Source organism: Polistes canadensis, unplaced genomic scaffold (genome assembly GCF_001313835.1).
Source record: "Polistes canadensis isolate GaletaPanama2010 unplaced genomic scaffold, ASM131383v1 scaffold_164, whole genome shotgun sequence".
NCBI classification, from domain to species: Eukaryota; Metazoa; Arthropoda; class Insecta; order Hymenoptera; family Vespidae; genus Polistes; species Polistes canadensis.
In genome coordinates this window covers 252,597-277,393 of record NW_014569711.1, presented here as the reverse complement: position 1 = coordinate 277,393, position 24,797 = coordinate 252,597, and the positions used below count along the sequence as shown (strand labels likewise).

Here is a 24,797-nt window from a genome sequence, read left to right as displayed (position 1 = left end):
GGGTCACCGGAAATGACGTCGCAATGGCTGAGTTTAAAATATTTTTCAACGAAAATTTCAGAAAATGTTCTTTAAATATGTATCTTAAATGCTATAATAAGTTTGAATAAAAATCCATTTTTTATATAGAAAAAAAAATTGTTGAAAATATGCTATTTTTTCGCGGTGTAAACCCATGTAACCCCTTAACGTTAATAACACGATTAATGTGTTTCAAGGTTTTTCGTCAATGTTAAAATGAGTCGATTATGGTCAAAAAGTATTGGATGCGTGTATACGTGTTCATATGTATGAGGCATAATTAAACGAGAGCACAAGCAAAGAGAAAGAGAAAGAGAGAGATTAAATTGTAGCACGTTGTAACCGAAGTACAGAAGTGTAGGATCGCGTTACGAGGGCTTGCCATTGTCTTCTCCTGTTACCGAGCCAAGTACAAAGTGTCTGCCCTACGGCAAAGCGTGCCCAGACTTTATTGTCCCTTCCTCGTCTTTCCTTTTTTACAATTCGAAGCTACTACTACGGAACGTGAGTAGTACCTTAGTATGAGTATGTATACTTCATAAGCTCGTCAAGCGTATATCCCTCTTACAAGAAACGCGTATCGGTTTCCTCATTTTGTAAAAATATTTATCTGAATAAACGGGTTAAATCTGGAAATTATATTCACTCGCGTGATTGAAGTTAATCAAGATTTTTCGCAAACGTATAATTTTTTTATTATCCTATATATATAAATAATAATTGTTGTATATATACTATTATATACATATTACACGAATGAAATTTATATCATTTAAAAATTTGCGTGTAATTATATTATGAGAGAGAGGGAGAGAGAGAGAGAGAGAAGAGGTAATATTTTTTCAAAAATTTTATTTTTAAAATCATCTATAGAGGAAAACCTTTTTGATCCATCAAAAGATTTTTAACGGCATCGTGCATAAAATACGAGTATCGTATATTATAAAATCTCTTTTTGAATATCAATGAATAATTAATATATAACGAGAAATAAACTTTAAATGAGAGATATGAATATATAGGATTTGAAAATTATAAGAGACATTACGGAGAATTAAAAAATAGAAATATAAGAGATACGGTGACCGTGAACTCGAATCTCGTATTCGTCATACTCCGTGACATTGTGCAAGAATAATTTTAATATTGCGTTGGAAAAGATTCAAAGCTGAAAGAGATCAAATGAGATGAGATGAAAAGGGAACGAAAAGATAAATCGGTTTTCATGAAAAATTTTCTCCCATTATCTAACTCTCTAATCTTTTTATCTTTCCCTTATGCGCGTATATATATATATATATACACATACACACACACATACATTTAATTAAGATAAAATTTTACGAGATGATAATAAAAATAACGAATAATCAGGCAACATTATATGACGTTGGGTTTTGGTTAATGACGTAAACGTAAATAAAGTGCGGTTTCCATTTCCGTAGAAAAACATGGGGGTCTCTCCGATGAGCCTATGCGGTTTACCACAGCCGGCAAAGCCATTGCAAACTTCAAACACAATACAAATACGTTTCAAATATATCTATCTATCTAAATATATTTTTGTCAGAAAAAAAAAAAAAAAAAAAAAAAAAGAAAAAAGAATATTTAATCATCGTCTATTAAATGCACGTAATATTATCGGTCATTGTCAATTTCATTACTATAATGACAAATCGAATATCAATTTTATACTCTACTGATAATATTTAATTAATATTTAATTGATATATCCTATATATAATGTCATTACTTTCGTATAATAAAAGAAAGGGAATAAAAACATTGATGTTAAACTTACAAGAATTTTCTGAACACTCGTCTGAATAAGAATCTATTTTCTTTTTACGTCGTATAATCGAGTTCCAAACCTTCTTACGACTCATCTTGCCCTCGGTGTTGATATTAATTACATCGAACGGAGTCGAGTTCTAACGCTTTGTCGAAACCGAAAGACACCCACCACAAAACGTTTCAAGTTTCTTACTTGAAATTCGAATAAGACGACCAAATAGTTTCCATTTAACGGGATTGTAACAACAACGTTTACGTGTATAATAAGCACTAAAATTCAACGATGAGGATAACACTTAAAAAAAAACAAGAAAACGATTTTGAAAATCACTGTAGAGATAAAGTAAACACCGTTCAAACACTAAAACACTATAATGACAAATTAATAAACGTAGTTGCCAACAAACTAATCAAAATGTCGAAATTCATTTGAAAAGACAAATTTGGAAATATAATAATGACTTATAATAAACAAATACCATAAGAACACCGTCTATAGAAAATCCCTGTTTATTCGTAAACTCTTTATATTTTTGTTTCTCTCTCTCTCTCTCTCTCTATCTTTCTCTATCTTTCTCATTTGGTTCAAAGTGGACGCATGCGAAGAAGTCAGATGACAGACTGACTGTCTCCTGACAGTAAACGCCTTGAAATTGCTAGAAGAGGATGTGCGGTTGGTTGTTGGTCGAACGATAAGCGCTACGTCGTCGAGGAAACGATGTGTCTTTACGAAATAAACAACTAACGAGGATGAGTAAACCTAACGAGTATAACTTACACGGAAAAAAAAAATATATATATATCTTCTTATCGAAGAAACATAGATTTGTTAATCTTTTCACACACGACTTGGACTTTAAAATGTACCGATTATAAGAATCGTCTGAATTATTCTTTAATTTATTGATATTAAAATACTTATTTTACGTGTAAATAAAAATAAATGTATATAATTAATAATTATGATTAATTCTATGCGGGGGGGTGTTTGATGGTGGTCACGTTGGTGTCGCGAACAGATGCATTGGACAAATGTCAATGGTTTCATTATCGTTTTACAATTAAATTACATAAGTAACGTTGTGATGTTTGTATTATTGTAAATTAAAGATAAACTATTGCAATATTGCACACATCAATATTATTTAATTCAATATTAAGATAACAAAACTTTCTCTAGACAGTCTAATTAAATATTTGAAACTAATGTTAAAGAACTCGATCAATTTCGATGGTCATTATCGCGTTTAAACCATCACCTACCAAGAATCCAATAAACTAGTTAGATAATAAGCACGATCACGTGGCCATATTGTGGCATTTTAAATTTCTTCTAATTACATATTATTATTTTGTTCTTTCCCTCTCTTCTATCTTCTTCTCTTTGTTCTTTTTTTTTCCTCGTCGATAATTATTTCAACCAATCCTTCGCGTTATATGTAGAAGCTTTGAGACTTGTGCGTAATCAAATGGTGTCACGTATAGGCACATCTACACACACACACACGTTCATAAATACACGTAGTATACACCTTTGGCATACAAAACGACGTACTACACAGCACCCAGTTTAATTCGCAACTACGGCACTTAATCACGCTTCTTGCCACTTAACGGTGCTCGCTAGTAGTTTACCGGACGAATTTCCGTAAGACGTAACTTTCGAAAGTGTGAGATTAGTTTGAGATAGTTTTTCTTCTTCTTCTTCTTTTGTTTTTTTGTTTTCATCATCTATCCCCTCCACTTCCATTTCTGTTCTCTCTCTCTCTCTCATTTTACGTGAAACTTAATTAAAACAAATGATATTAACATAAATAGAAATGAATTTCATTCAAATAACTACGCTATGTATCCAAATAATAACAATGTAAATTTCAAATTGGGTCATGACCCACCGAGAAAAAGAAACCAAAATGGCGTATCTATCGTTGTAAAGAATATTCACGGGACAATTCACACGGGTTTTGAAAAGCCTGTAAATAATACGTGACTGTGACGAATTCGTTTAGATTCGTATTAGAGATGAGAGACAAAGAGAAATAGAAAAAGAGAGAGAGAGATAGAGATAGAAATAGAGAGAGAAAGAATAAGAGTAACAGATTTGCATTTAATATTATATACGTGAATAGAATGATGCGTGCGCTCATGCGTGTGCGTTAGCTAATGCGTGCCCTGCGAGCGCACGGACGCACCCAAGAGAGATCACTGACGCGACAAAGTGTTCTCGTTGAACAGAAAAAAACTAAGGGAAAAGGGGGAGTGGGAGGTGGGGGCGGAGTAGGGTTAGGGGGGGCAGAGAGGGAACCACACATCGAATAATCGTACGTGGTTCAGATGCTTCGGACTAGGATGGTTCTTCCGGTGAGGGCATATCCGGTGCTTCAGACAATGCTCGGACGATGATCGCATCAGGAAAGTCTTATGGATAACGGGCTTTCAACGTTGAATTCGTGACGATGTCAATACCGTTTTGTATTAACCCTTCTCAAATGGTTTCTCCAATTTTCGTCACTGTTTCTTTATCCAAATTTGATTCGTCTAAATTGAATTTTTACTAAACGTATATATAGTTAGTTTCATTTTAATTTCAATCGTATTACGACGTTTGATTTCGAATAAAAATGTCGTCTACGAAATAATACGTTTTAATTAAATATGTTACAAATGATACACATAAGAGTCTCATTATATAATTTGTTATATTTTAAATAAAATAACATTATGTATATATAGATTTATTTTCTTGTTTTAGATATCGTGGAGAAAAATATCGATAAGGTAGAATACCTTCTTGGGGCGGTCGGTTAAATAGAAATTTGTTAAATTTGTGCATCGGTAAGTTAAAGACTACTAATAATGTCGATCTGTTACCGACCGAATAATTAATAAAAAGAAAAAGAAACTATGTAGAAAATTATATAAAAATAAAAAAACAAAAATATTTCAAATCGAACGCTAACGTTAAAATCTAAAATCAAAATTAAAAATAAAACGTGTTGAAGAGTGTAAAATTATTGTCGATTGAGGAAAATGTTATACGAAGAGAAATCTATTTTACCGACAACGATAATTATCATTTAAAAGATTGTTTTTATTCTATCTCGTGAAGATAAATTACGAGAGACCTTTCTCACCTATCGGAGACGCGGTGTTGGCTTCACGAAGGCTGACTGTTTCAGGCTCGACTGCTGCTTCGTCCTCTTCTATTAATGGGGGTGGGGGGGCCAAAGGTCGAGATTCGTAACCCCAATGTTGTCGGAAGGCACGTGCTCCACCGTCCAACCGTACCCGTGGTAGTTCCACAAACATTGCGTCCCCCAACTGTAATTAATAAAACAAAACAAACAAAAATATAAGGAAATACTAATTGTTCATTTGAAATGTCACACGAAACTTAATTAAAATTCAAAATCGAAAGCTACGAGATGCGGTTGATACTCACGTAATATCGAATCACGTCCATCTTTGATCATCGAAGATCGAAGCAGATGTAAAAAAAAAAAAACTGGAGTGTGTACTTATGTATGCACGTAAGAAGTTATACTTCTTTAGCATACCAAAACGAATATAACTTCAATAACCTCAAAAATAACTTCAATTTGCCCGCGCATCGTAAATTATCGACAACTTCGTGGTGTTGATTTCTCGATCGCATCTAACTTCACTTTCCAAAACGCGCCAAAAGAAGTATAACTTCAAAAATATAGAGATTAATATAATATAAAAAAAACTGATGTGTGTACTTATGTACGCACGTAAGAAGTTATACTTCTTTAGCGTACCAAAACGAATAATATAACCTCAAAAATAACTTCAATTTTCCCGCGCATCGTAAATTATCGACAACTTCGTGGTGTTGATTTTTCGATCGCATCTAACTTCACTTTCCAAAACGCGCCAAAAGAAGTACAACTTCAAAAAATGGTTCGACAAACGGATAGAAAAGGGATCGTTGTCCGTTTAAAAGAGACATGCGAGAAGTCGAGAAACGACTGGAGGAGAGGAACGTGTCTGGTGTGGTTTATCTTAGAATACCGTAGATTGACCTGATGACTTGGTGACGTCACTAATTAGAGCTCGTTGGAGAACGCATAGTGTCGCGTGAAATCCGAAGGAAGAAAGAATCTTACACTACCACCACCACCACCACTCCCTCACCTCCACTCACCCCCGTTGTTTCCTCTTTTATCTTCGTCTCTCTCTCTTTCTACAATATCTATTTTATTTATTTATCTTTTTAAGTCATCTATCATCTTCCTGCTCGTCGTCTGTCTCGTTAACTCTCTCTCTCTCTCTTTCTCTCTTTCTCTTTCCATCAGAGAGTTACTCTATAATCAACGTAATTATTCATTTCAATTTGTTTCCTATACATTTTCATGCTACGCTTTCCGCACAGTAATCTACCAATTATACGACAAACCGAACGAACGCATTTACGCGTACGAGAAATCGAGAGAGAGAGAGAGAGAGAGAGAGAGAGAGAGAGAGAGAGAGAGAAGGAGAGATAAATATCTTGCATTATAGATATACATATCGCGTTGATAATAACCGTACACTCGTTTCTTCTATGAACATTTTACGAATTCGCAATGTTATGTGACAAGGATGACGAAAATGACGACGACTATCCTATTTCAGTAATAGTATAAAAACATCAGATTCACGCGTAATATTCGTTAATAGTTAAAAACTCGTACATCCAAATTTGACTTCTTTTTTTATTCTTTTTTTTTTTTAATTAAAAAATTGCAATAATAATAATAATAATTCTTAATACGGAATCACAGGGAACTTGGACATAAAAAGAAGTAGAACTTAATTTAACTAAGTTGGACGTTTCGTCCCTTTATTGGGATTTCTTCAGCAACTTAATTTTGAGTGTGGTTGAGAGTTTTAAATTGTAACGATCGAATATTTAACGAAGTTTAGATGTTTTGTGTGTTGGAATATTAATAAAAAGAAAAATGTATGTCTACATAATAAAAAAAGACGCTGAACTATAAAATTAAGTTGCTGAAGAAGTCCCAATAAAGGGACGAAACGTCCAACTTAGTTAAATTAAGTTTCTACTTCTTTTTATGTCCAAGTTCCCTGTTAAATTTCATCATTAAAAATAATAATAATAATAATAGTAATGTTCGCAGCGCCGGTTAATACCGTTCGTTAAACGTAACGATGAAATACCATTTGAAATTTTCACGGTTAAACAATTCGACGATTTGGCATAGAGGTTGGCTGACTGGCTGGCTGCTCGTTTTAATCAATTTGATTTATATAAAATCATTGGCTGCTAATATTCCTTCAAACGAATCTCATTGGGAATGCGTTTATGCAAGAGTAGTATAAACGGTTTGTCTTTTTTTGATAATTGAAATTATTCGGATAATTTCGATCATGTGATAAAGAATTTGTATGAACGTTGGCCCACCTGTGATCTCTCTATAAAGTTTTGAAACATTATAGAGTTAATAGATCAGGAAGGGAAGAGAAGGAGTTTGATTGGACGGAAATAGATTTTAGTTAGTTCGAAAGGTCGATCGAAAAGCTCTAAAAGTTCTTAACGATTACAATGATTGTCGATCAGCAGATGCAGATGAAGAAGCTTAGGTTACGGTAACTCGTAGTTAACTCATTAAGTCGTGATTAGCAACTACCTGCGAACAAGAACGAGTCAAATTACGGGAAAGCGTCCAGAAATGACGTGAAACGTGTTTAAAGCAGAAACGATGACGACGACGAAGTGGTAATGTAGTAGAGATGATGGTTACCAATTAGTATATACCCATCAGAGTTCCTACCAAAGTTGAAACAACATTCTGACCTAGTTTTTCCTCGGAACGTCATACATTAAGTTCATCGTTGCTTGCGAAAGCAACCAACCAATTCCAGGAGACAAGTGGTAAAGTTTTATAGGCCAACTCGGACCAATCAGTTAAACTCCTTTCATTCTCATCCTTTTTCTCATTCTCTTTTAAAACGATCATCATTGTTATCGTACAAAGTTTATTCTCTCTTTAATCAATACTGATTTTATTCTTAATTAAATATATTCCTATAGTGTGTGTGTATGTGTATAATGTATAATATTTATCATTTATTTATTTAACGTTTTGCTTGATGTTCAAACTTATTACGCGGTCAAGTGTTAATTTTTATTCTTTGTTTGTTTTATACGCGTAAATTATATTAAAAAAAAAAACAAAAAAAAAATAATCTGGACAAATTATCTGCTATCTGTTATCTCATACGCAATCCTTGACAAAGTTTATTCAAATATCTTTTCATTCCTCTGAGAAAGAGTTTCATTTTATCGTAACACCATGACTGAAACTCTTTCAGTCTGTTATCAAACGGAGGAACCCTTCGAACGTGATTCGTGTCTCGCATAGAAATGTCTAACAACGACACAACGTTGAAGAAGAAGAAGATGAAGAAGAAGAAGACGACTAAAGGGAGATCGAGTAAACCTTTGCCAGAGGGCAGGAATAAAGGGACTACGTGCGTTGAAAAACAAAGAAACGGTGCCAGCCAGGGTGATGCGAAAAGGGTAGAAGCTTATCAAGCGCATTGGAATGACGTTTTATGGGAAGGGGATGAACGAAAGAAAGAGAAATGGAAAGAAATGGATAGAAATGGATAGAAATAGAAAGAAGAAGGAGATAGAGTTTGATGAGGATTAATAGAAAGACGACGGGATTGCATTAGGTGATACAACTAACACGTACAAACCAAGAGAAAGCTGAGAAGAGGTTTCAAGGATTACTGGAAAAAGAAAAAGGAGAGGAGAAGCCTGTTTTCATGAGTTTAATGACTCGAGGACGAACGATAAGGTTGAGAGAGGTCGGAGAAATGACACGACACAACGTGTGCCACTTCCTACAACGCCACCAATAATTTGCATGTCTTTATTTTACATAGGACTTTCGAAATATGTGTGTGTGTGTGTGTGTCTGCAATTAATAAATGAATAAATTAATATATACGCACGTATAGAGACGTATATTTTGAAAAAAAAAAAAAAAAAACATACAGCAAAACACAGCAAAACACACGAACAAAACACGAAACAACACACCATAGAGAAAAAGGAAAGTATTTTTTGTTGTTTTTCTATACGATTGAGAAGAATTGGAAATATTGAACAAACCTTGTTGTGAGACTTGAACATGCAGGCGGTCCCGGCAAACAGCTGCGTCCAAGGAAAGATAGAACAAGGATTATTTTACCAACGATTTAACTAACCAACAAACGCGCGAATCTCTTTAACGAGAAATAATAATTTTATTTTATAACGAAAAACCGAATAAATAAAAACTTTCGTATTGTTATCCTATCATTGAATTAACGAATGAAATGTAAAAAAAGAAAAAAGAAAAAAGAATAAAAAAGAAAAATCCAACGAGTCGATAATTGTCCAAATTTGTTGTAACTCACGAAAAACACGGGGTTTAACTCGTTGTTCACGCATAAAACGAATATAATAATGACAATTTTATTTATTAAATATATAAAAATACGGTGTTAAATTATAAAAAAAAAAAGTTTTCTTTTTAAATATTTATAAAAAGGGGAAGAAAAATAAAAACAAAAAGGCAAACAATAAAAAAAAAGAGACATCCCCTTTTTCGAACGTGTCTCCGTTAGCGTTAGCGATTAATAATCACGATTAAGACAAACCGTTCGAGTAGGTATGAAAAATTCACGAGTAAGCGAGATACGAGAGAAACGACAATATTACGAGTTGGTTGGCTCTCTCTCTCTCTCTCTCTCTCTCTCTCTCTTCAAGGGCGCCCGATTAATTTAGCCCCGAGCAAGGGACATTAATTACGCGCGTCATCGTGCGATTAATTATGCTGCTTTCCCTCCCCTAACTCGCGCGAATACTCCTCTCTCTCTCTCTCTCTCTCTCTTTCTATCTATCTATCTATCTATCTCTTTTTTTACGTGCAAGTGTTTAACTAGGTGCTGCATGAATACGACAAATTTCATTTCTCTCATCCTCCCACCCTCTCCCACCTCCTCTCTTCTCCTTATATATTATAAGCAAGCAGAAAACTTTCTGTACAACTTTCTCAAGAAGAGATATACCTTTCTACTATTTTTATTTTCTATCTTTTTTTTTTGTAATCTCCGAATGCAGACATTAAAGGAAGATTGTGCGCATCGATAGTCAATCGTCAATCCTTTAAAGTTTCGATCTAACTCGGCCAATCGTAAGAGAGAAATCGTTCGATATAGATATATATATCATTGTCTAACGATTACTTCTTACGTGTGATTCCATTAATATAAATCTCTTGTCTTTTTTTTATAAACGAGAATTAAACGCGAACAACCGAAAGTTCTATCAGGTTTGTATCAGATCAATTCAAAACTTGTCTGAAATTATTGTCCTAATTCTCGACCAATAATTCATCGATTCGAATGATTATTTCTCTTTTTTTTTTATTTTTTTTTCTGTTTTTAGATTTCTTATAAAAATCTATACCACTGTGTGTAATAATAAAAGTAGATTTTGTCGACGGGATCGAAAATAATCCAACGAACGTCTGAGCCTTCGCTGACTATTTCTACTTCTCCTATAAGAAAATGAATCCATAAAGAAAAAGAAAAATAAAGAAGAAGAAGAAGAAGAAGAAGATGAAGAAGAAGAAGAGGAAAAAAGAAGGAGTCTTCTCACGAGGGAAAAGAGTTGAAAAGGATAGTAAAAAGGTAGGGAGCCGATTTATCTAGCGAAATAGTATAGTGAAAAGATAAAATGAGATAGAAATTTTTTCTTGGTGCAAAAGTCTCTCGAAGGATTTCTTACACCAGGGATATGATACTATACGTTGTTGGTTACTTCTTTTATCCAGTCAAAAGGATTTCATATCGAAGTTGTACGGATCGGTCGAACCCAAAAGAAGAGTTTTCCGACTTCTTTTCATGCGTATGCGTACGAAGATGCGTTTCACGCGTCTCGAATCGATCCTCCAAGCTCGGCATCTTATTCGACAAAAAAAGAAGAAGAAAATGAGAAGAAGAAGAAAGAAGTAAAAAAAAAGAAAAAAAAAAGGAAGGACATGAAATGAAAGGATTTACTTTTCCAAAATTGAATTTTTATTTTCAACGAAATACCAAATAAATACACATTGATGATACGCGCGAAATAACATTTCGTTGCAATTCAATTATTTTAAATAAAAATGTCTTTCGTACAGGATAAGGGGGGGGGGGGAGGAGAAAAGAAAAGTTTTTTTTCGAACGAAAAGCAATATGAATCGGTCAATAAGTTTGCAACCGAAGCTAAGATTGGAACCACCATCTCGAACGAATCGAAATGGTTGAAGGGGTGCTATTATCGAGGGTGGAAAGCACAAAGGGTATGTATATATATATATATATGCCTCCTATCTAGATACCCAACGTGCATAATTTATCGTTAGGGGGGGATCAAGTTCACTCGTGCGTATCGAGTAGTCTAGCCTGCCTACTCTCTTCTCTCCTAGATCGAGAGAGAATTCTACCCTTAAAATTGCCCGACAAACGTCTGCTTTTAACACACATCTAACTATTCTAATACTTCTCCCAAAGATTCTACCAAAATGAGAATTATATCGAGCCTCTCTATTACAACTTACGAGATACAAATTATTACTAGCTAAAGTTTCTCATTTTTTATCGGTCTTATCTAACAAATATCTCATTTTCAAATGATTCACAAACCTGTGTGTGATAATAATTATTTTTAAAGTATCGACTAAAAGTTATTAGAAAAAGAAAAAAGAAAAAAAGGCAGGGGTATTTTTATTATTTCGTTGAAAGGTTTCCCCGATAAAGTTTACTTTGCCAGGGAAGGGAGGTTTAATGATGTTAGAGAAAATTCTAAAAAGAGAAATTGATCAAACGAAAATCCCGATGGTTTGGTAATTGAAGAATATTTGAAATTAAAAAAAAAGGAAAGATGCAGCAATAATCAAGGTCAAAGCAAGTTGGTCGTTCACCTAAGGACTTTGAAGTAAGATCACGTTGAAAACACACACACACACACACAAAATACAGATTGTTGACTCTCTCTTTCTCGAATGCGATTACACGGAGACGAGGAATGACGTATTCTAAGAGAAAGGAGAAAAGAAAGAAAGAAAGAGAAGAAGAAGAAGAAGAAGAAGAAGAAGAAGATAAAAGAAGGTGCGCGCTGATCTTGATAGAGTAATAACAAGGCACGGCCACTGTAAGAAGAGATGCGAGTGGTTAGATGAGAGGACTTGGAAAGAGGGTGAGCGTAGACAGGTGATGAAGATTACTGTTACCCGACGGCTAGATCCAAGTCAAATCTTCTCTCCTCTAATCGTACCTCCATGTACCATTCTCCTTGACTCGATGTTCTTTACGACACGGGGACATAAATATAATAATAACATTTCTCTCCCCTTCCCTCCCTCTCCCAATCCCTCTTTCTTTCTTTCCTTTTTTTTTTTTTATCTCAAAGCAATTGCGCCGATTATGAACAGTCAAACTTATCTAAATACGATTATCTAAATGTTCCTCGAGATTGAGAACATGAAATCGATATATTTATTTTATTATAAATAATTCTTATGTATAATTATTTTACTCTTTTTTATAACAGGACAAAGAGAGTCCTAAAACATTAATAAGAAGATGTAATAATAATATATATAATAAGATAAATAATTCATGTTTGAATACAAAAAAGAAAAGAAAACAAATACAAAATTTTCTACGCAACCCTGGCGATGAATATAAAAAATAAATGATAAAAAAAAAAAGAACGCGTTGTAAAAATGATTAATAATAAACGTGATAATAAATAACGATGGCTTGTTTAAAAGGTGTCCTTATTATACAGAGTATCATCCCGCGTATATATATATATGTAACATGCGGGGAGGATATGCAAAAGTACTATAGAAAGCCGCAAGATAATCCGAGAGAATTGGAAAGGCTTTTAGGGTGAAATCTACTCACTGCCATGTCCTCGCTCCTGTAAGCCGTGAGGGTTTGTTCGTCCTGCAGGAGCACGCAATAACAAGGTTCCCAACATGCTTCGCCTGCGGATTCTCCGGCACAACAATCGGCCTCTGTAAAAATCAAATATAAGAACATTATTTCTTAAATGTTTCTTCTCTCTCTCTCTCTCTCTCTCTCTCTCGCATTCTTATACGATATTCCTTTCTATTAATAATATTTACGATTTACGAATAATAAGAGAAATTACATTTATGGTATATTCGATTAAATTTAATAAATTGTACATTAACGATAAGTGTCGTATCGATTGACAAAACCACCCCTACCTACTTCATTTTTTTTTCTTTTTCTTTGTAAAAACAATACCTGTTTAAAATACAAAGTGAAATAGAAACAGGTGAGAGATTCTCGAGCGCATCCGCGAAGAGCCATTCTTCTTATCTCGTAGAATAAGATAGAAAGATAGAAAGATGGGAAAAGAAAAGCTCTTTCCAAGAGGCAAGCAAAGTCGCGCGTGTTTCTATCTCAAGGCAAGATTATTTCTGCGGTCCTCATTAGACGCATGCTGGACCCAGCTAGTTCATTACCGGTGATCTTATCTCGGACTTGTTCTTTCACGACCCTTGTCTCCATCGTCCACCACGTTTTCTATCTCTTTCTTTCTTTATTTATTTATTTCTTTCTTATTTACTTACTTCTTTTCCATTCTTCTTCTCGTACTCTATTTTCTTATACGCGGAAGGAAACTTACGTCATCGTACGTAGTACTCCTTCTCATTCTTCTTCCTCTTCCTCTTCTTACTTGTCTCTCACCCCTCTCTCCCTCTCTCCCTCCACCCCCTACGTCCCTCTTTCACTCTTTCTTAATTAATATGCATGATTTAGAGACTCTAGAACACGTGCCAACACTAAAACACGCGCCATTTTAATTCACAAAGTGTATTTGTCTGATTACAGTATTTTCCAACAGATTATATTATTGAATTTATGTAATAGTCATTTAAAAACACTACTTAGAGGATGATACGAGTTCTGATATGAGTCAGCTATTTCATTCAACCGAGTAAAGGCAAGTGAAACGAGTACGATCGAATTGAATTTCTCATCGATTAATTGAATACCTTATTTTCTTTAACGATGTTATAAAATATAAATTGAAATTAAAGAAAAAAGAAGATGAAGCGGAGGTTTTGCTAATGGTTAAATAAACAGGTGCTTGCTTGCTTGCACAATTGTTGATTATTTCTATTTAAATATTTACTTACAATTGTGGTATTATTTGTGATTAATAAATGTGTCTTATTACAATAAGATCGAAATAACGTTATAAATTTTGTAACCTGTCCAATTTCTCTGTGACACATTTATTAATAATTTTATTTGTCGACGAGATAAACAATTAATTGATTATTTGTGATATTTTCTTATCTATAGAAATATTTTTCAAAACGATAGACAAGTTCGAAGATTTCTTATACGATTAATCGTTTTTCATCAAATTATATCTCTGCTTGAGTATTTATTTAATATTTAGTACTTCGTGTAAAGTATTGTTAAAGGGAAAGAAAAAGGTCAGGTATTAAAGGATTAACGAGGAAGGAAAGAAAATGAGAAAAAAAAAAAGATAAAAATAGAAATAATAGTGAAAATGTGGCGTGTAGAATTCTCATTTGAAAAGTTCGTCGAATCAATTATCGACTCTCGCCGGAAGAACTTTATGAACTCTTAACGTTTTGCGTTGATCAGCCACGGTGGTGGTTGGTTCTTGTGTGCTATTGAAAAGATCTTGGTTGTTCCTATCTATCTCTTTCTCTTTCTTTCTTTCTTTTTAACGTTCGACGGAAAGTCTTTCGAGATTCGCACAAAGGTGTCTATCTGCTTCTGAAAGGGTCTTTCTTTCTTCAACGTCATTTCTTCTTCCTCCTCTTCTTCTTCTTCTTCCTCTTCTTCTTCTTCTTCTTCTTCTTCTTTTCCTTTTCTTTTTCCTCCTTCTCCTACCCTTTTCACTATATCTCACAACCGATTCGATATCAAATCACTTCGCTTCGCGGATCGTAATAGTCTCGTGAAAAGTTTGCGTCATAGTTCACGGCCGAGAGAATACAATGAGAATGCCTCGGAGAAAATGATTACAGAGAAACCCTACGAGATAGAAAAGATGATACAGACTGAGTTATAGTTTATTCTTATTCTTATAGGGTATAATACTTTTTCATCTTTCTTTATTTATTTCTTTCTTTCTTTCTTCTTGTTTGTTTGTTTGTTTGTTTGTTGGTTTATTTGTTTTTTTCTTTTTCTATACATTACTATACGTAAGATATAAATTATATGTCTCGGTAGATATACGCGCGACTATAATAAATTGCAATAAATCATGAGAAAGGTTTATCGAACGCATTTGGAAAGGTTGCCGGTAAATTCTTGACTAGACGTAGAAATCCTCGAGTAAACTGTGCACGCTAACGGGCAAACAATTTCCGGATTTTAATGAACCTTCCTAGAGCTACGACAACTACGACGAGGAGGAGGAGAACGAGGACGAGGACGAGTGATCGCTTTTCGAATAATTATTCCCCTTTTCTCTTTTCTGGTATCCTCTTTTTGAAAATCCCTTTTTCGACCTTGATCTATACCTACAGAAAAATGATACATCATCGTCAATTTCAACGAGACATTTTTTTGTTTCATCGCGAAATATTATCGATTAGAAACGAAAAAGAAAAAGAAAAAGAAAGGCAGACAGCTGTTTTGTCGAGAACTAAACTTGCTGACCTACCATTACCGAGTGCATTTGACACTTCCATTAAAAAAGAAGCTTGCAGCACGGGTTGCATCTAAAACGTTGGTATCTACGGGAAAATAAATTGCCGAGGACAATGCGACTTCTCTCTGATCGAAATCAAAACAATGGCAGTAGATTGAAATTACTCTTCCGTCTGAATCATTCTCGTCTAAATCCAAACTACGTCAAAATCTACGCGGACAAACGCGACTTTTTCAACTTGATTTGTAAAACATCGTTGTGTATGCAATTCTATTTAAACGAATATACAAATTTTGTATACACGCAAAAAATTGTTAAACACTGATAAAATTTATGTGTAACAAATTAATTAACGGATAAATTATTCTCGCGAAAGAGAGAGAATACGATTTATAACAATAAATAATAATAATAATAATAAACACACTTGTGGGGGGGGGGGAAATCTACGACCCAGTTTTATTTCCGATTAGAAAGAAATAAGAGAAATATGAAATTGATAGTTGAGTTCAACGAGGACAAAAAATATAAAGCTTCGATTGTCCTTATAGATGAAAGATGAAAAGATACGAGCGACCTACGATCTCTTTCTCTCTCTCTCTCTCTCTCTCTCTCTCTCGTTCTATTTCTTTTATTCGTAATTAACTCTTAAACTGAGCTTGCGGAGTGTATCGTACGAAGCTGAAAATGTAGGTCGGTGATTTTCAATGAGCAACGTATATTGTTAGATACCGGATTAACAGGATATTCAAGGATAAGAACAAGAGAGAAAAAAGAAGATATAACATTTCAAAAAGAAATAATAGATAAGAGAAAAGAGCCGAGACGTAAAAATTGTCATTAGTGGCATCCATAGAAAGATCCAAAAATACTATCACAAAGAGCAAAGCCAGATGGGTCAGCGAGCTTCGTGATAATATTTATCTACAGTCGACGAACCGCGGATCGATTTATATACGTCGAGTTTCTTCAACGATTCGACCCTAACGCGAATAATCTTCTATTATTAAGTAACCACCAACCAAGTCAGTCGCGTTTCTAATCCAAAAGAAAAAAAGAAAAAAAGAGAGAGAGAGAGAGAGAGATAGAGACAATAAAAGATCGATTATTTTTCTTCTAACAAAATTCTCTACCATTTCTTTCGTTTTTTTTTTTTTTTTTAACCCTTCTTCCATCGAAAATATATTTTCTTATATCTCGATGCGATCACGTTTAACGATAACAATCAAATTTTTGTGATTAAAATTTGCCGTAAGAAATCGACAGAATTACGAGGATAATTCGATTATCTGAAGATAAAATTGTCAAAGATGATAGAAAAGTCGATTAAAATATTATCTTTTATATCGATAGAAAAATCAAAGTTAGTAGTCGCGAGATACTTAGGATATTGATTTTTTATACGATAAAACAAAACTCGTGTATTTTCTTCAAAGGAACAAACAAACAAACAAAAAAAAACAAAAAACCTCGAACGAGTTATTCGATTAAGTTGTATGTATAGTACAGTTAGTTATTGCCGACAATATTCTATCGAAAAAGGATTTATTTTCTAATTTATCTTAAGAGATTTCTAATATCATCTAACATCGATTCATTGGATAACGGAATAGCAAGAGAGAGGAAAGAAAGGCTATTAGAAGAAATCGAAGATAAACTACTATATAACGATCGATCAAATTACCTATCGAGAATTATGCGTTTGCAATTTTTTTGTAAATCAATTATTCGGATGATTGAGTTATATAGTTAATTAACCGATAATAAATTCAATATCTTATAGAGTAGGATATTATTTGAGAAACGTTTATCGTCAATCAACCTAATCGTAAATAAGAAGAATTAGTTTGAACACGAGTACCGTTTCTAACATTCCGGTTAGATTCTAACGATTTTCCATTCCGTTCTGTTCTGTTCTGTTCTATTCTATTCGATTCGATTCCATTCCATTCGATTCGATTCGTGAAAGAAACCAAGCCGTTTACGCGTAACACCAAGCCAATACGAAAGAGAGTAATGGATTGAGAAAGGAGGACGAAAAAGAGAGAGAAAGATGTAACGTGACTCGTTTACCTACATCGAAGCGAGAGATCGATCTCTATTTGAACCTTCTATCGCTTCTATATGCTTCTTGTATGTGTATGTATATATATAATACATGTGTGCGCGTGTACGTGCCTGTTGAAAATGGTCTATTTCAAATTCTATATCAGATTCTGTTTCAATTTCTATTTCAAATTCTGATTCAATTTCTCACGTATCTCCTCTTTTTTCTATTCTCGTTAGAATTTTTCTATACAAATTTATTCATGATATTATTTATTACTTTGATCAATTAAACAAAAAAATCTATCAATTTGTATAGTTTTTTATATATCGAAATAAACAATATATCAATTTATTATTTTTATCGAAAATTATAATGCTATACGCATCGTATAGTGTAAAAATAATGATTAGAAATATTATTATCGTTTATCAACGTTATACGTATGAAATATGGAAAACTTTTGACGTTAGTTATACTCGATGCGCTACTAAAAAACTCATTCGTTTATGTAAACTTATACAAATATATATATCTATGCACAATCGAAGGAATAAAAATTGTCATGACGTAAGCAACGAGTCGTAGAAAAAGTCTGGGATCGTTCGTTTACATTACTTTTCGTAAATATTTGACGCGAAATCGATCTAGCACGTTTCAATTAAAAAAAGAAAGAAAAAAAAAAAAAAACGAGGTGGAAGAAAAAATCTTCTCTCTTTTTTTTTCTAATACATTTTGCGATATAACATTGTACAAATAATTGCTATTTGCGATGAGCAATAACGTTTCTCTCTCTTTCTCTCTCTCTCTCTCTCTCTCTCTCTCTCTCTCTCTCTCTCTCTCTCTCTCTCTCTATATATATATATATCCCATGAGCATGTGGATTTTCTTTGATGGTAATTCTCAACCTACGAGTTAAGAGTTGCAATGCCAAAATCCAAAGAAATAAATCAACAGGACGACGGGAGAACGTCCTTCGAGTAAAAAGAATACGCCAAGCCGTAGCGAGTCGCCATTGTATGTTAATGCCGATCGCAGTATCTTTGCCGTTGTCGCTACGCGCGCACGTCTCTCTCCTCTCACATATATTTATTAAATATAATAACAATATTAATAACAAAAACAACGACAATAGCTATAACAATAACGGCCTAAAGAAAATGATTCCTCTCTATTCTTTATTTCTACCGGTGTTACCTATTTTTATCCAAGCATCGAACTCTTCCCAATAAAAAAAAATGGCGCGAAGATGGCGCGAAGAAGATGGCGCGCAGATGGCGCTAAGATAGCGCAAAGATGGCGCATTTTTATTGAAATCCTATTGGGAAATCATTATATTGGGAAAAAACTCGGGTAAAACTTGTTTAGAATAATTGACGATAAGTTAAATATTAAATACGTAGATGTGGGTAAAAAAAAAGAAAACAAAAAAAAAAAAAGGTGTAAAAAATATAAGTTCGCAAAGCTTACCAGAGCAATAATGTAGAAGAATATGAAGCATGCCAGCGTGAATACGCGAGTCGCACCAGGAAGCAACGTCGACCTGTGGCTCGAAGAGAGAAAGGTCGAGGCCCTCCATGTCGCTTTCGCCGCAGGAATCGCTCAAAGTCTCGGTTCCACCTCCGCTTCCACCACCACCACCACCTCCACCTCCGCCACCACCTCCACCTCCGGACAACTCCTCGTTGCTACCGATTTCATCCGACAGCTTTTCGCCGGCGCCTCTGCGACGCCTCGGCGTCAGCGCCATCTCGTCTTCTCTCTCTCTCTCTCTCTTTTTCTTTCTCTCTTTGATATCCGAAAGGTTTTTTACCAAATTAGTAGAGTAAAGCTTTTCCTTCTCTCTTCCTCGATATCCTTACGATTCACTTCATTTTCTTCATCTTCATTTTCTTCATCTTCATCATCATCATCATCTTCTTCTTCTTCTTCTTGTTTTATTTTTATAGATTCTTACGATACGTCAAATAAATCCCTCGGCGTTGTTCGCATCGAAAGAAAGAGATAGACAAATAGACGATTAGCCGATCATCATTTTACTCTTTCCAAAATTGGAAATAACAACAGCAATCAACAACACTCGCGGATACAAGCGGCACATATATCCGTTGATCTATTATTAGATTAAATTCCAGTCGAATTGCCTATGCCTGTAAGGTTGCTAAAAGGAAGATAGAAACACACGTAACACGCTTGTTTGAATAAAAAGAGTAGAAAAAAAAAAAAAAAAAGAAAAGAATAAGAAAAAGAAGGAATAAGGAACAAAAAGGAAAAAATGCACGTTAAGCTTCGTTCAATGCGAGATAATTCCATACCACCGTATGTATATAAAAGGGAATGAGATAACGTTGTTCCGTACCGACCACGGCACGGAACCAGGGTGCACTTTCAATTAGGGATTTTAATTAACGAACTTCCTAAACTAGCCACCATCGTTGGTTCGTTGGTTCGTTCGATCGTTCGTTCGTTCATTCGTTCGTTCGTTCGTTCGTTCGTTCAACCAACAGAGACTTGCATTGTTTCGATAAACCGCGCAGGCTTCGTCGTCGTTGCGGAACACGATAGCTTCCTAGAGACTTTTAACTCTCCGCTTTTTAATGGAAAATTCTCAAAAGGTTTGTGATTTCTCCCTTATCACGATTAAACAAAAAGAAAAAATCATTTGTTGCTAATTTTATATTATCCTTTTCTATTTACGATTTTTTCCCAACGTTATATTCATTTTTCTCTCAATTATAACATTCATTTATTATCTACAGATTTTATAATTTCCGTAATAACCAGTACTCGTTAGTAATATATTATAATATTAGAGGTAATGTTAAAAGAAAAAAAAAGGAAGATTCTACGTAACGATGCCATGACCACGTATTCGAAAGTAAAATTGCAAAGCTAATATTACGTGGTATCGGTGAGAGGAGGGGGGTGGGGGTTGGCTTGGGGTAAGAGAAAAAAGCAACTTCTTACGTGCCGATAGTCAACGATCCGATTTAGAAATCGGATAAAGGAGAGAAAGAAAGAGAGAGAGAGAGAAATAGATGGATAGAATGCAACAACTCGTTAATGGCAGGKGGAACAAAGCGAGCGTGGACACTTAATGGCGCAATCATGTAAATGGATCTATCTTGTGTGAAACGCAAAGAGCCGTCCTTAATTAAGCTCGCCTATAATTAATTGGCCGTTCGTTATCCCATAGCTCGCGAACGGACACGACGACGAAGAAGAAGAAGAAGAAGAAGAAACTCTTGACCTTAGGAACGATCCTCCAACGACAACTAAAACGATATTGCTACTTTTCTCCTTAGATCTTTTTAACTGATTAGAAATAACGATCGTTCTAATCTAATTACATCTTTTAACCAATGTTCGCGTAATATCAAAGCAAATCATTGAAATCAAACGAACGAACTAACGTAATCATCGAATGAAAACATTCATGTTCATTTATTTCATACTTTCAAATTAAAATCCCCATTACGCGATCTAATTCATTTCAAATATAAAACAAATCTAATGAAATATAAAATATCTCAAAGCTTTCTATTAAAATTAAACAATTATCGATCAATTAACCACCTAATAACATTTGATGTATAATTTAGGATTAATTCTAAATAATAATAATAATAATAATAATAATAATCGCGTACGTAATGTTTGTGGTTTTAATTAATTACAATATATCAATGAAAGGTAACACGCATAATAGTAAAAAAAAAACAAAACCGACAAAAAAAGTGATCTTAATAAGTTAAGATCGGGATCTCTAGTCACGCATCCTAGAAAATAAGTTTCGAACGATTAACCCAATTATGGTCGTGGTGATGCAACTTGAGCGGTGTTATAAGAGGAGTCTCCAAAGTGTTAATACCGTGTCTATTCTATACGCGTGCGAAGATCAAGATCACGGTTCCATGGGATCACGTTGTGAAGATTACAGCACGTGAACTGGTTTGGCGAATATACCTAAGGAAACGTTACGTGCATCTCGTACTTCAATACATATATATATATATATAGGAATATATACATATATGTACGTATGCAGGTAGGTATATCAATGTGTGTAGTATCGCGTATATCGGAGGAACGTCTGTAAGAGTAACAGAAAGAGAATATATCTGGAGAACGGCAAAGAGATGGAGGAAAAGGACCCGCAGAGAGAGGTCGTTCGCATCGAAGTTCGATGTTGGTGGCTGGCGAACGTGTAATCGTTTCGTGACTATAGACTGGAATTCGTAGTCTCTTTCTTTCTTTTTCTCTCACGTTCTACTCCTTCCTTCCTTCCTTCCTTACTTACTTACTTACTTATTTATTTACTTATTTAATACTTACTTCTCTTTCATCGCGATGACCATCAGAATGGAAAGGTAACTTTTATCAATTCGATATCAAAACAACTCAAATATATATTCATATACGTATATTTCGTTCGAGAGAAAATTCAATTTTCGTAAGACGAGAATATTGAAACTAATTATCGTTTCATATAAATATTTCATTTCATTTGATATATGTTAATGATTTTTTTTTTTTTAATGAATACGACGTGTATATATACGTGAAAGAAATAAGAGAAATGAAATTGAACGTATTCTCTGTTCCGATTATTAACATGAGAAAACCTGTCTACTTCCACCAACAGCATCAGCAGCGTGAAGAAAGAAAGAAAGAGAGAAAGAAAGAAAGAGAGAGAGAGAGAGAGAGAGAGTGGGAGAGAGAGAGTAAAAATCCAAGTACCTACTACTTAAGAAGAAACTGCGGTCCCTCGTAAACATCGGATGAAAGACGCCTGGGAATTCGCTACGGAAATAAGGATACCAGGTGCGCGGAATATTGATAACAACTCTCTCTCTCTCTCTCTCTCTCTCTCTCATTCTCTCACTCTCTCTCTCTCTCCAAGGATTCGTGCTAATAGAAAGATATCATGTTCTTGTTTACTTTTATCTACACCGTATACCTAATCATTTTCTTCCTTCTGATCGTTCGTTTGCTAATTGCGATCCTTGGTATGCAAGAGAGAGAGAGAGAGAGAGAGAGAGAGAGAGAGAGAGATGGGTCAAAACTTATTCAATCGACAAATATTTTGACGAGCGTTATTTTACATATTCCAAACAAAATTTGTAAGCTTTTCATTTTTCACATATCTAATGTAAGAAAAACAGATTTCTCTTTTAATATATTTATATATATAATCATTTTTATTTATATAAATTGAAAATAATTATCTCGCCATTAACGTTGGATGTTATACTATGAAAAAAAAAAGAAAAAAGAAACAAAAAAAAATTGCTTCTAAATAAATAACTATCTAATGGGAAGTAATCGATCGATGTTACGTGTAAGCAAATACTTTGATTATATATAAAAAAAAGAAAAATATCAAATCTGTGATAATATCTCGCAAAGAACAGCTTATCGTGGAGAGTTTAAAAGAGAGAAAGAGAGAGAGGAGGAGGAGGAGGATGATATCGTCCTTCTTAACACTTGAAAGATTTAACTTTATGGATACCGGTCGCGTTTCGCGACAGAAACCGAGCAAAAAGATTCAAGATAATCCTTCAAATATTTAAGACGCGATAGAAAGATACAGAGACTTTCGTCTTGCTTAAATCTTCTTACAGTATATTCTCTCTTTCTCTCTTTAAAACGTCGCAGCACACACACACACACATACACATACACGTACGAGCGAGAGATAAACATCCGAGGAGAGGAAAGTCTTAGCTCAAAGAAGAAGAAGAAGAAGAAGAAGAAGTAGAGGAGAATAAAGAGGAGAATGAAGAAAAGAAGGAGGAGGAGGAGGAAGAGGAGGAAGAGGAGGAGGAGGAGGAGGAGGAAGAGGAGGAGGAAGAAGATTTTCGAGCTCGAGCCGGTCTACTAGCACGCGAAAAAGAAGACATACCGTCACGTTTCGGCGGTCCTCTCGAATATCGAAACGAGTTTTCGATGTTTCTCGCACTTTGGCTTCGAAAATAGATGGAGACAAATTCACAAAGATCGTTTAAACACTTGGTCGGCCATTTGTATTATCTTCAATCTTCAAATATAGGTTATTCGGTCATGCTAGATCATGCCTTTCCCAACCAACCGTCGTGTATGTTTTTGAAGCAAACGAAGAAAATTATCATCGATCGTTCCTTTCTGACGATTCTCCGACATTTCTTTGCCGACACGCACAACAAATCTTCACTGATACCACACTGCTACGACGAATCGATGCGAGCCACTGCAAACGAACGAACGAACGAACGAACAAGGAAAATACAACAACAACAAAATTATATAATAAATTACATGTCGAATTCACACATGTCAAACGACGAACTTTCAAAATTCGAAAATATATTTTCGAACGCGAGATTATTTTTCCCGCCTATTTTAATCGCGATTAATCACACTAACCACAATATCTATCTCACCCACGATTACATTCAATTATTGTATATGTGTATAATGTATCGTACACGTGCGTGTTTCCCCCAAACGCATACGATAGAACAAAAAATGTGTACATGTATAAACGTAAATTGCGAAGCGACAAAAAGTCCTTCCCCACCGGTGGCTCGTCGCGGACTGAGCGTACCAATAATACGCCGCTGGTCGAAATCAACCGAGACTCTCCGAGTACGATCGAAGCTTACCGAAGACGTCCGAACGATCTAGTCGAACGAACTCTACTAACAACTACCTGGATTACATATGTATATACGTGACATCGAACTATAGTAAATAATTACCGATACATTAGTATTATATAATTGTATATCAATAATAAATCTAAATAAATATATATATATATATATATATATATAATTGTATACATTTAAAGAAGCGCAATTAATATACTGCTTATAAAAAATGAAATAAATTTTCTAACGTAATAATGTAAATTATAAAAAGAAATATGTTGTGAGTGTTGTTTCGATAGAAAAAAAAAGAAAAAGAAAGAAAAAAACAAGATTTTTTTGCTTCTTTGCACGTGTTCTATTCTACGAGAATAGATTTATAAGAAACACGTTGGAGGTATTTCTTGCAAAATCGTAAAACGCAAGGACTCTCCTCCTCTCGTGTCTTACGTCGCGTTCTCCGGTTAGACTCCTCTTTATTCCGCATCGTCGATCGACCGGCACTTAACGACGACAAGAAGACGAAGACGAAGACGAAGACGAGATAGATACAATTTAGTCGTACATA

General features: G+C 34.5%; 1 protein-coding gene across 11 annotated transcripts in view; it reads right to left on the bottom strand.

The window, feature by feature from the left end:
• Positions 1-24,797, bottom strand: part of LOC106789093 (probable Ras GTPase-activating protein) — a 135,924-nt gene that overhangs the window by 66,369 nt on the left and 44,758 nt on the right. The window contains exons 1-5 of one of the 11 annotated variants that reach the window (XM_014752947.1): positions 23,506-24,134; positions 19,071-19,761; positions 12,787-12,899; positions 8,963-9,004; positions 4,941-5,136 (exon numbers count right to left, since the gene is read on the bottom strand). In XM_014752947.1, coding sequence (XP_014608433.1) covers positions 4,941-5,136; positions 8,963-9,004; positions 12,787-12,899; positions 19,071-19,350 — 631 coding nt within the window. In that variant the 5' untranslated portion in view covers positions 19,351-19,761; positions 23,506-24,134. Of the gene's footprint in view, positions 1-1,822; positions 1,994-4,940; positions 5,137-8,962; positions 9,005-12,786; positions 12,900-19,070; positions 19,762-23,505; positions 24,135-24,797 lie in introns of those variants that run through there. The other 10 variants (XM_014752948.1, XM_014752950.1, XM_014752951.1 and 7 more) reach the window with 10 other exon arrangements.